The 11,448-nt window shown below is 44.8% G+C and overlaps 2 protein-coding genes across 2 annotated transcripts in view; both read left to right on the top strand.

Annotated features, from left to right (window-relative positions):
- Positions 1 to 1,054: 1,054 nt before the first annotated feature.
- Positions 1,055 to 3,336, top strand: LOC109488310 (ankyrin repeat domain-containing protein 61-like). Its single transcript, XM_019792506.1, has one exon. It carries the CDS (start codon positions 1,945 to 1,947, stop codon positions 3,211 to 3,213), a length of 1,269 nt encoding a protein of 422 aa, XP_019648065.1. The 5' UTR covers positions 1,055 to 1,944; the 3' UTR covers positions 3,214 to 3,336.
- A 5,259-nt stretch (positions 3,337 to 8,595) lies between these two features.
- Positions 8,596 to 11,448, top strand: part of LOC109461680 (sodium-dependent phosphate transport protein 2B-like) — an 8,632-nt gene continuing 5,779 nt past the window's right edge. The window contains exons 1-2 of the mRNA XM_019758062.1: positions 8,596 to 8,793; positions 8,902 to 9,034. Coding sequence (XP_019613621.1) covers positions 8,665 to 8,793; positions 8,902 to 9,034 — 262 coding nt within the window. The 5' untranslated portion in view covers positions 8,596 to 8,664. The remainder of the gene's footprint in view (positions 8,794 to 8,901; positions 9,035 to 11,448) is intronic.

Genomic DNA, 11,448 nt, shown 5'->3' on the forward strand with positions numbered 1-11,448 from the left:
TTCAGTTGGTTTGGAGAAGAAGAAGAGGAAACGTAGCAAAAACAATATGTTTTCCTTTGGTAAACATAAATATGACTTAAGTTCACTCAACTGATTGAAACGTTAAAGGACTAGCAATAGCAGAGTTGCGTAGATTCATAAAGCAATCAAAACCACGAATGTATTTTGGATCGATCGACCCTCTATTAGGGAAGAGCGAGTTCTGCCGAGTTGGGATTAGCACTCCCACACTACAGTCGTGATGGGGTTTACAAATTAGATCAGGTTGTAATAGTCGTGGGATATCGGCTTATCTCCAAAAATTGCTGGCAATTATTGAGCATCCAAGCACCCGGAATGCATTGGAAAACGATCAGCGACATGCCCTTATGACTCTCCCGATACCTCGCGAACTGTTTTTTAAGCCAATATTTGCCAGCGCCCCCCATCCCCACCCCTTTACAGGAGGGTGCGTATTTTCAGCATGTCCATATATATCTGCTGAAGAAGTGGGCTCTCTATTTATTTGCGTAGAGTACATTAAACTAACTTACTAGCCACTCGGGTAACGCATCAGTTTTAAATTAGCTCGGTAATTGCAGAAGGAACTAGTCAACAACGCAATTAGCTCGTCGTCTTGTTCATGGTTTTGTATGAATGCAAGCGTCTTTAGATAGTCTCTTATAAATGGTGTCAAAAAGGGGACGGTTAAAAGCATTCATGACATGAATTTTCCACGGTTGTTCCAACCCTATGTAAACTCCGCAGATCAAAAATAGACTATTTAGTGTGCGAAGTCTGACAGGTCTTTGCTAATTATCACATTCCCCATTGCGGCGCGCAAGTCTGTGTTGGTCGAGAAAAAACAACCGTTTGAACGTCGATATTCCGAACGAGTTATGGGTGCATAATGTGTTGCGTCGCTTTGAAATGTTCAGATAATTGAAGACCGCGCCGTTATCATTTCAATAGTTAGGCTTGAGGCCGAGACAGAGATCGTATCCCCGTCATTGATGCAGACAAGCATAATATTGGCTCTGCCAAGGTCGTGTTACGTTGTATCTTTAGGTATCCCGTGTCACCAGCTAGCGCGAGGCCGTGGGTTGTCACTATGCGGCACAGGAATGACAGGACATAGCTGGAGGGGCACGGTGTTCCCATATGGATTCAAACCTTACGGCGGGAGAATAGAGCATCACCGCCCGGCTATTCCTGTCTGGGAGGTTTACTCGGTGTTCCGTACGTGCTGACAGCTATTGCCGTTTATGAACAAGCGATGGGGTCAGCGGCATGGTGTTAAGAGTGCAGGTCAACCCTGACAGTGGTGCCCTGGTCGGCACCGGGATTCATAATACAGGCGTGCGGAGCAGGCGGGCCAAGGACTTCCCTGACTCCAGCCTTTATATAGTACCTAAGTGCGGCTCGGATGGAAATCCTCTCATCTGCCTATAATCACTACAGTTGTGATCCCTGAATCTTTCGTTACGTAATGGTCTGAAGCAGCAGAGAGGGCTCGCGGTGTTTTTCTTTTAATTAGACCTGACCAAGGTGACCTCGTCAGGGATGACCAGAGCTGCAAATCAGTTGCGTGTGGTCGGCCGGGATGACCATTAAGTGGGTTTATTACCTGTCAGTGCTTGATGCATGAGAGGAACTGACCAACCTGAATATTTCTTGACTGATGGAACATCAGCGAGGCAGACACAAGTGTTCTGATGGACAGTTGCGAGGTTACGCAGATGTACCCACTGCTAGCGCTCAGAATGGGGAAGTATAGAAAAATGCGGACGTCCGGAAACCAAAGAGTCAAGGTACGACCGAGTGCAGCAGTTTTTTCTGCTGATCTTTCACTGTAGCACTGGGACGCAAGCCAACCGGTCTGCACATACAGAAAGGGAACTTGCAGAAGAATCAGTTATATATCTTGACGTCCACGCTCTATAGTGCTGTAGTGTCGGAGCCATTATGTTCGGCGTCTCCCTGTTACGTTCCCTACAAGGATCCTTCCGGACGTGTCATGAGGCAGAGGATGTCTCGGACACAGAGGACATGGCAGGGCCAGACGACAACAACAACAGCAAGTCCAGGAGTGTCAGTCTTCACCAGATCATCACCAACGACCAAGTCGAACTGTGCGAGATGTTCCTGAATAATCGCGCCCTAGCGGACAGACGTCCAACTGCAGCACAGGTGGGTAGGTACCTGCCATTGCACGTTGCCGCCATCTTTAGGCGCCCCGAAATTATGGAATTGCTGCTCAGATACGAAGTCCAGCATCCCGACGAAAGAAACAGTCAGGGTAAAACAGCACTTCACATGACTTTTCTGTACTGGCCTCGGTATAAAATTACAGACACGCAAGGCCACAGCCTTGGAGCAAGGGACGTTGAGAAATGTGTGAAATGTTTACAGGCATTGTGCCGATATCATGCTAATTTCAACGCTAAAGACGAGTCTGGAATGACCCCTGTACACTATGCAGCAGCTTTTGATATCTATCAGGCGATTGGTCTCCTCTCTGAGGCAGGTGCCGATATGAACGCGCAGGATTCAAATGGAAGAACTCCTCTGGCCGTGGCAGCGTCCATGGCACACCTCGACACCGTGCGGCATCTTCTTGAACTGCAGGTGTCGGTGGATGTTACAGGACGAGATGGTCGCACCGCCCTGCACCAGGCAGTGGTGGCTTGTTCATACAGACAAAGCGACGGGGTGGAATGCGTGGAGTTACTTTTGGAATCCGGAGTCCAACTCTCGCCCAGAGACCACAATGGCGTGACGCCGCTCCACCTAGCGAGCCGAGAAGGCAACGACAGGCTCATCAGAATTCTGATCGACCACGGAGCAGACACGGATGTCTCTACTTACGATAACGCTCAAACACCACTGTTTCACTTCCTCGACAATCCGCTGAATAGAAGCAAAACAGCTACGCTTCACATGCTGCTGAAGGAAACCTGCTGCATCCAGGCGTTCGACCGGAACGGTGGACTTCCAGCGTTGTTAGAAGAGGAATGGAGTTGCTGGCGAGATCGGCTACTAGAAGCCTCCAGACACCCTGCAGATCTCAAGAGGATCTGTTTGCATGCGATACGGAGAGTACTGAGGATGAAGAGACGTGGACTAGATACGCTGGTTCAGGATAACGTGTTGAGATTACCTCCATCTATAAGTGCGGGAATATTCAACCCAGAATGCGTTAGACACTGCCCTCTTCATGACCATATTGATTAATTGATTGGTTACCCAGATAGATGTGGTCGAGTTTCTGCTCTTGAATTTGGAATTCTAAAACTCATGGAAACCATGGCGATCTTATATACATGTACTAATGACTATCTTCACCGAGCGGTTCAAAGGGAGAAGTAGCTGTAAAAAGATGGACTAGGAATTAATATGAGGATCAATGATGATGATGTCTTTTGTTGTTACGTTGGTCATCTTTTCCCTCGTTTCTGTCTACATCAGTGAGCAGTTTATGTAGCAGTATGGCAGATTCAACTTCTTCGATGATGATCGTTATGATGATGAGGATTGAAGATCAAGAAAAATCTTGTTTGAAAATGCAACAGTCTATTGGTTATTTCTTTTAAATCGTAAATGCCTCGTGCCATGATGATCGAATTCGAAAGCCTATCGCAATGGGAAACTTGCCATCACATTGCATAAATGCGATACCAACAACGGACGCTAGATGGTGCTTATCCTTCGACACCACCGGTAGAACCAAGCCAAACGTAAAGTACCATATTGATAGCAGTGCAGGGATAACAAAGCTTTCCAACCACGTATACGGTCTGTTTGTTGTACAATGGTTCCCAGTGCGTAATTTCAAGCCTTATGTGATGTGTTTGGTTGGAAATCAGTCGAGCTTACGTATAGATGGAATAGAATTCTGGAGTATAGCTTGGTTAAAGTATTAAAACAGTCACAACATGACAATTATCTACCATCCAGACGACATGAATTTCGCTCCTCGGGCAAGCTGCTATATGATAATCACTTCTGCTTTTATTTGGCTTGTAGAAATACCTGAGAATGCCTACGTAACAATTTAGCCATTTATCATTTGATACCGTGACAAATGCGTTTGTGGGGATTATATTAGACCATATGCATAAATGCATTCTTTTGCGCCATTGGACCCGGAGTTTGGATCGGTCACCGCCCCCTGAACTGCTATAGTGGATAGTGAACTATATGCCTTGTATGTTGATAACCTGAAAAGGCACGCATGGAAGCAAGTTATCTAAATACTAGGTTGTTCATCGTAGGGGTCAGTGACCGCATATGAATAAAACTCTGGATGGGGAATGCAATGCCAATCCCTCATAGCAATGTATGATCTCACATAATTCACACGAACGCTCCACATGTACAACGTTTATATAAACCTGTATTTTGTGACTGCTAGCACCACAGATTTTTGTCGCCGATCGAGGCATCTTATATTATGTTACCGTGACCTGTAAATCCAAAGCTATGATAAACCAGCGAATTCTTAAAGATCGTGTTTCAAAATCCGAAGCTAACTCGACACCAGCGCTGTCATTCGTGACGTCATACATGAAGTACTTAGCCTCGCCCAGCTAGGCAAAGTGTTCTCTCCAGCCGACCAAAATCCCCTGGCATGCTGTCTCTCTATTTGGCCGATTTTTACTCGAGCTCTGGAGAGCCGCCTCCTGAAACCTGGTAGACTCGGGCTAGTTCTTTCAGACACTCCATGCGACTTCAGCATTACCTCCATGACTTCAGCAAACACGGTTCCTCTGTATTAATATTTGTGCGTAGTGACGTTTCAAATTTGGACAATTTGAAAGACTTAATTCAGTGCTGAACATTGTCAATGGTCCTTTGTCAACTCCATGATTCATCGATCTCGATGCCTTAACTCGGCGCCACACAACACATGCAACTTGGCGACAGTTATAACATTGTGTTATGTCCCCAATGACTATTGCGTTGGTCTGTCCTATTTGCCACGTCAATGCAGTAGAGCCCATTATGTCAAAATAAGCTTACAGAAGAAAGCACCTTCTTATGATTTTAGAGACAATCCTAAATGTTCCACCTGTCGATGTGGCGTTGGCGTTGTCAGACACGTTTTGTGAGGTTACCTGCGCATGTAATTAGCTGCTCTTTGTTGACATACTGACAAAGGTCATGTTTTGCCAGCGGAACGGGTGTGGTGTTTTTATTGTTCACAATAATGCGCGCCTTTTCTATTCTTAGCTGCTATGTAGCCCCCATAGCAGGCTTCGCGGAGGGTATATCGATATCGCCATTGTTCGCTATCATATGTTTTCTGATTTCTGCCACTTTAGATAAAATACGGTACCTAAACGGTAAATGGGCATTAGACATTCCACCAAAGACTGTACGAGTATGTACTAGTTTCATCCTGTGCTACATATAGTCTTTTGTTTACATGTAACGCTGTTAACGTTAGAGTAGTTCTAGATACCGTGCATGCAGTGTATCACATACATTTTTTTTGTTGAAGCGAAGATGTTATAAAAACGCTGCCTGGCGCCCAGAACATTGTACAAAATGTTGTTATTGAAAGGACTGAAATGCGAAGAGGACGATTAGGAATAGGAAAAAAACGGCATAGTAATAGCGTCCACCGCGGTGTCTGGAGTGGAGACTATCGATGATTACCCGTCTGTTCGGTCAGACGTACGCGTGCAGGGTGTGTGAAGGGCCCGGGTCAATGCGTGATCAAGGACGTCACAGGGGGTGCGGCTACCGTGCTACGCGCTGGTTGGCTGTTTGGTTCATGGCAGTCTTTGGTCGGCACTTGGACATGATTTCCATTTCGTTGGATGTGTGCGGTTTTCTGAGTGCCATCGTTTCAAGGTTTGCTTTGATCACAAGAAAATGAAAGGAACCTTGGAAATAAAACTCATGACGCAAGTTCGGTGCAGAGACGTACAAGAACATGATTAATACATGACGTTGCTATCGGCGCTATCTTGGCTGTAGATCAGGCCACTACACACATCCTATCCGGGTAATATCGATCATTGCCTCAGGACTCTCTTTCCAACAGTCCCTGTGCATAGGCCAGGTAGATAGCTTGACTGTACAATAGTCTGTAATTTAATTTATATCGGGGTGTAAGCACGAGATATACGACAATCCAACCTTCTTGGACAATCACGATCTTATCATCACACCACCTCTGTGCTTTCCTCATATACGTTATCGAATAAAACAATTGGTGGCCGTGAAGAACAAAGGAGGCCATATAATATTGATAACATAATTATTCACTCATATAAAATCAGTGGGAACAGGACGGTTTAGATATCGAAATAAAATCTAATGTCGTATGTCATGGAGAATTTGATGTTCGTTTTTCTGAGCGACAAGATGCATGAAGAAGAACAGTCATATTTGAAATTATATCAGGTGCTATAAAGTATTGCTGTGAGACGATTGCTGTACTAGTATGAATCATGAAGCAGGAATAGATACACGTGCCACGATGTTGCGCAACCGATATGCTCGAGAGGCATGTAATGAGTAGGTAACGAATATCAAACATGTACTCTGCATTTTGGCCCCCGTGTCTGTGCGTGTAAGCACTCGTGTAAATGACATCACAACGCGTGGGCATTTGTACATGGCCCTGGACACGTGCCCAACGTGACGTTGTTGTTAGTATTCTGCAAGTTTCTCGGTTGTGACCATCTCGTGATCACTTTGTGTTACAACTGTTGAACCGAGGTTTGTTTTTCCCATCGCCGCCATAGCGGCACATCCTTTCACGTGCACTCAAATCCGTGCGAGATTCAAACTGCGGAGTGGGATAACTTCAATTTGACTTCAGTTGTATTTAACGTTCCACGAACTTTATATAAGCTTATAAAGTGTTTTCTTCTTCGTTGAAATCTTTGTCATCATTACACTCCATTTGGGCACCATTACCTTATTTATACCCGGTCCTATATTAGCGTGAGGGCAAAGGTCACAATTTAGAAAGTGTCATCACTTACCAAAATATTTGCCCGGTTAAATATTCGCTCACAACCGTTACAAGGACACACACCTCCTTCTACCATTCTTTTATTCAATAAAATCAAAGAACTCCACAACTGCTTGTTTCGGTTGAGTCCGAAAAAAACTGAGAAACAACATCGGAAAAGCACACTGATTTTGACGCATAAAACTGGAACAAATACAATTTGTCGGTACCTTATTCATGAGTGGCAACAGAACATATGGCGGCATAACACATTATTAAAAGAATGGAGCGTAACTTGTAAGTTGTTATCAGTGCTAACGTTACTAACGTTATATTATCTGCTTCACTGAAATGTAGTCAGTCAGATAAGCCCTTGTGATTTACTCAATACCGTTGAACTAGTTGAAGGAGTGGTAAGAAAGAAATTTCAGAAACCTGTTTCACCTGAGGGGTTAGCCTGATTGAATGTTTATGTGTAAACAATAAGGCTATAGTATAGGCAATACATGTACCTTGGTGAATAATGGCGGGGAAAGGTGTTACAGATTGCGTTGTCAGTTTGGCGCCGCTTCAGTGATTGAGGGTAATGGTAACTGGCTGGTAATAGCCCACTGAGTGAATGATTCTATCGTAACCTGAAATTTTCACTCTTGGCAAAATAAATTGACAAAATTTGTGACTGAGGGAGAGAGAAAGTGCGAAACCATTGATTGATTGAATGTAGCGTTGCTGATATGGTCTATTTTATGTCCGTTCATTCATTCATTCATCCGCGTAATTTTGAGCGTTTGAAAGTAAAACATGGCTTCGAAGAAAATGATCACAAAATAACCTTGGCCAATTGCAACCTCTGTCTGTGACGGATCGGACTTTTCTTGACAACACACTCATTTCTTGTTCTTCCGGGCGTCTACCGAAGCGCCCACTCAACCGGCGGCAACCGGTTTTCCAGCGTTCGCTTCATGACGCGATAGAGTTACTCACTCTGTGATCATGCCATTTCCTCATACCGCCGTAGTGAAGAGCACTCACAACTAGGAGGGATACAATATGTCATGTGTCACAGCTTTTCAGCTTTATTCACTTTTAATGATCAAACAAATATTTCAAAATCGTCGTCTACAATGTTTTAATTCAACATTAATGTATTTGATTTATATTAAATAGTATTATGATCAGAGCATTGGGCTTGTAATGAAAAATATCGTCAACATTGTTGGTTTTTCACTAGTCACCCGATTCGTCATTCCTCCCACTAAGCTATCCCGTGCTCACTGCATGAACAACATGGCTTCCCCACATGCATGGCACACCCCCAAAACCTGACAGCAAATTGACCAATGAGAGGGCGGGATTAGTGGGCCTTTCTCAGTACTCGATGTTGATTGGTCGGCTCAAATTTGGCGCCCGGGGGAGTGGCCCATGTCGGCGGAGTACTGCTAAAAGTGCCTACGCGAATAAGAAGTAGTCCAAAGAATATGTTATAATTTTGAACCTTTTTTGACGTATTCTTGCCAGTTTTGCGAGATCCATAGAAACAAATTGTATATGTCTTTGCATTGAAGGGACATTTGCTTTGGAATTATCATGCCCGAATGGCTATCTTATGTCAGAATTGTATCATGGGCGGAATGATATTGAGTTCGAGCAGTGTGTCGTCCGCTTAGTGACAAATTTGCCAGCGCCCAAAAATTCGTCAGTCGAGAAAATCTACAATGGCTTCGCCAACGTCGTCCGCTGCTACCTCAGCTGCTACGACCCCGAGTGGGTCACCTTCGTCTACAAGACGACTGATAAAGCCAGATACTCCACCGCCACCTTACAGTGAGAAAGCCAAATATGAGGTAAGGGCTATTTCTTTTTTTCCGGTGTGTTTTTGGCGTCGAAATTTGCCGGCCGGCATCACCACGTTTTTTGCCGCTTTCACTAACCGGTCTTTGTCTACCTTATAGGGGAACCGTCTGCTGCCTGTTCCGGAAGGAACCATCACCGTTCAAGTTGAAAGGGACTATCCAACGACAAAAACACCGATCGACGATCCATGGGCACTGCCAGAGTTGCAAGATACAGATGTGAAATGGGCAGGTGAGAAAATAATTCCATCAAACCTTTCCTTAGAAATACAGTGCTGTACACGAAAAAAAGGCGGGATTTTCTGTCCGCCAGATTTCCGCTCCAAGAACCCGTCTGTCCCCGGCTATTCGCGTGACTAAACTTGCCGGGCCACGTGCGTGAATTAAGGCAAACCTTTGTGTCTTTGCCTTTGAATTTTAACGTCTAGATCGCCTGTATGATCACCGCCAGTAATTCACAAGGAGTGAAATACGTTTGTTGTTTCAACAACATAACCATATACGCGTGAAGTCGCATCGTAAAATTTCGTCTGCACTAGTGCCCCTATGATCATACCCCCGTTGTTTTGTCGATAAAACGATAAAATGATTTGTTCTGCCTTTTTTCTACCACAATAAAATTATAATATTGTGATTCAAGGAATAGGAATAGATTTTGACGATGTTTCTCGCGATTGCTCAGAATCAGGAGCCGCGCGCCACATGAATTTTTCATGAGTGTAGTGCTAAAATCAAATCGCCCTTCCCGGCTTTGCATGTACGTGTTGAAAATAAGATCTAAATGTAAGATGTGAACAATTCTGCCTCGAAATTTCAAATCGTATGGCTTCTATGGTGAATTTTTAATGGTTTCCTTCTTAGTGCACACTGCACGGGGCAAAATTCTACACAAACGCACTGCACTTGAAAACCTAAGCATCCGCCCTGTTTTCGGATCATCCTTATTTCGCCCAGTGAATCCAAAAAATTTAACCATCCCACGCATGAATATGCTGTTTTAAGTAGTCCAGTCCAATTATAACGCCGAGTTTTCTTCAAAACGATTCTATGGCCCACTCTAGACGAAGCATTTCGCGACAGCGGTAACTGCCGACAGCGGCACGCCGACAGCAGGAACGCCGTCTAGAGAGGATTCCCGACAGCGTAGTCCCGCTGTCATGAAATTTTCTGACGACAGCTCCAAAGTTGTCGGCCGACAACTCAGCGGGAGTCCCCGACAACTTAAAGTGCGTATAGAGAACTCCCGACAGCGGGAGGTCAGGGTTCAGTTTGTCACAGAGCATCTAAAATGTTCCCCTCGACATCCTGAAGCGCCTGTAAAACTCTGTATCGCACAGTGTGCCTTGAACAAATTTTTGCCAAAAGGTCGCGGGTTTCTTAACGTATCGCCAGATCCTCCGGTGGACAGGATCACCACCTTTTGCCAAAGCAATGGCAGCGGGGAGGTAAGCAGGGTGACGTGTCAGCAACATCTCCCGGTATCTCAACCGTCTCCTGCGTGCACCCCTTGCTCGTCGCCTCATATTGGACAAGACGAGAGTGACTAACATAAAGAAAAACATCTGACACACGGCGAGGAAAAACATTGGCGGCTCCCCCGCCATTTTGGATTTCACGCGTTAGAACATTCGGATGTTCGATGTTCGATGCAAAGAGATTTGTGTGTATAAAGACGTCGCGACAGCGGCGTCCCGACAGCGGGAAATATCGCCGCTGTCGCGAAATGCTTCGTCTAGAGTGGGCCTATATTTAGGGATTTGGTAACGGTTAGAATCGGCGGCTGATTGCTATTCATGGGGCGGGTATCATGTGTGCTTCACGTGGCGCGAGTCTGGCTCCTGCATGCGCCGACAGCTGATCGATGACGTCAGGTTCGCCTGTAGTACCTGCTCAGGCGTGGCGCTTCCCGTGCGTTTCCGTATGCAGTGTACATCCGCTTGCGTTTTTTTTTCCGTGAAAAAGATAATAATCTGACGAATTTTTGGTGGAAGTGATAAAAAATGTTGTTTGTAACGTTTATGAAGTGCTAAACTAGGAAAAGTATTGTCTCTATCGCACCCTTGCGTTTCTCTAAAAGACAAAGCCAAATGGTACAATCCGCACCACGTGCGTGGCCGGCTAATCAAAGAATTCCGACTTTCCATTTTAGGATTATTTTTCGCCAGTTTGTTAGAAGGATTACATGTGGATAAAGTCCTTCTGGTCTTACAAGTGTTAAATATGTATACAGCTCCAAGAAGTACCAATAGGACACTGGAAAGGCTCAAAACACAAAGCAGATGTATATTTGTTATCTTGAGGAATTTTTATTGTCCCATCCATCCAGTTTTGCCCTTTATGCACTACTTCACAATCTTGCGCTAGAAGCTTACTTGGGTCAACTGCAAAAGTCAAACACAATCTTGTTGAAGCAACATCCCTAGAGCATGCGTGTGTAGAGTGTGCCTATTGGTTTGCGTCCCCTGCACTTGTTTGGTTACATAAGGTTTCACGTGCAGCCCATCCCTTTAACAGCCAAGAGCAAAGGCCAATTGGCAGTATGCCATTGATAGGGCCTAACAAAATAAATGTTGTGTTTCCTATTACAGTCCAGAAAAAATTAGGGTCGGTAGGTAGGGATTCACTTTTTTTTTTTTNTTTTTTTAG

Source organism: Branchiostoma belcheri, unplaced genomic scaffold, assembly GCF_001625305.1.
Source record: "Branchiostoma belcheri isolate BF01 breed outbred unplaced genomic scaffold, Haploidv18h27 scaffold112, whole genome shotgun sequence".
Classification (NCBI taxonomy): Eukaryota; Metazoa; Chordata; class Leptocardii; order Amphioxiformes; family Branchiostomatidae; genus Branchiostoma; species Branchiostoma belcheri.

Excerpts from the sequence above, each read along its gene's own strand:
- LOC109488310 (XM_019792506.1), top strand. The coding sequence starts at position 1,945 with ATGTTCGGCGTCTCCCTGTTACGTTCCCTACAAGGATCCTTCCGGACG.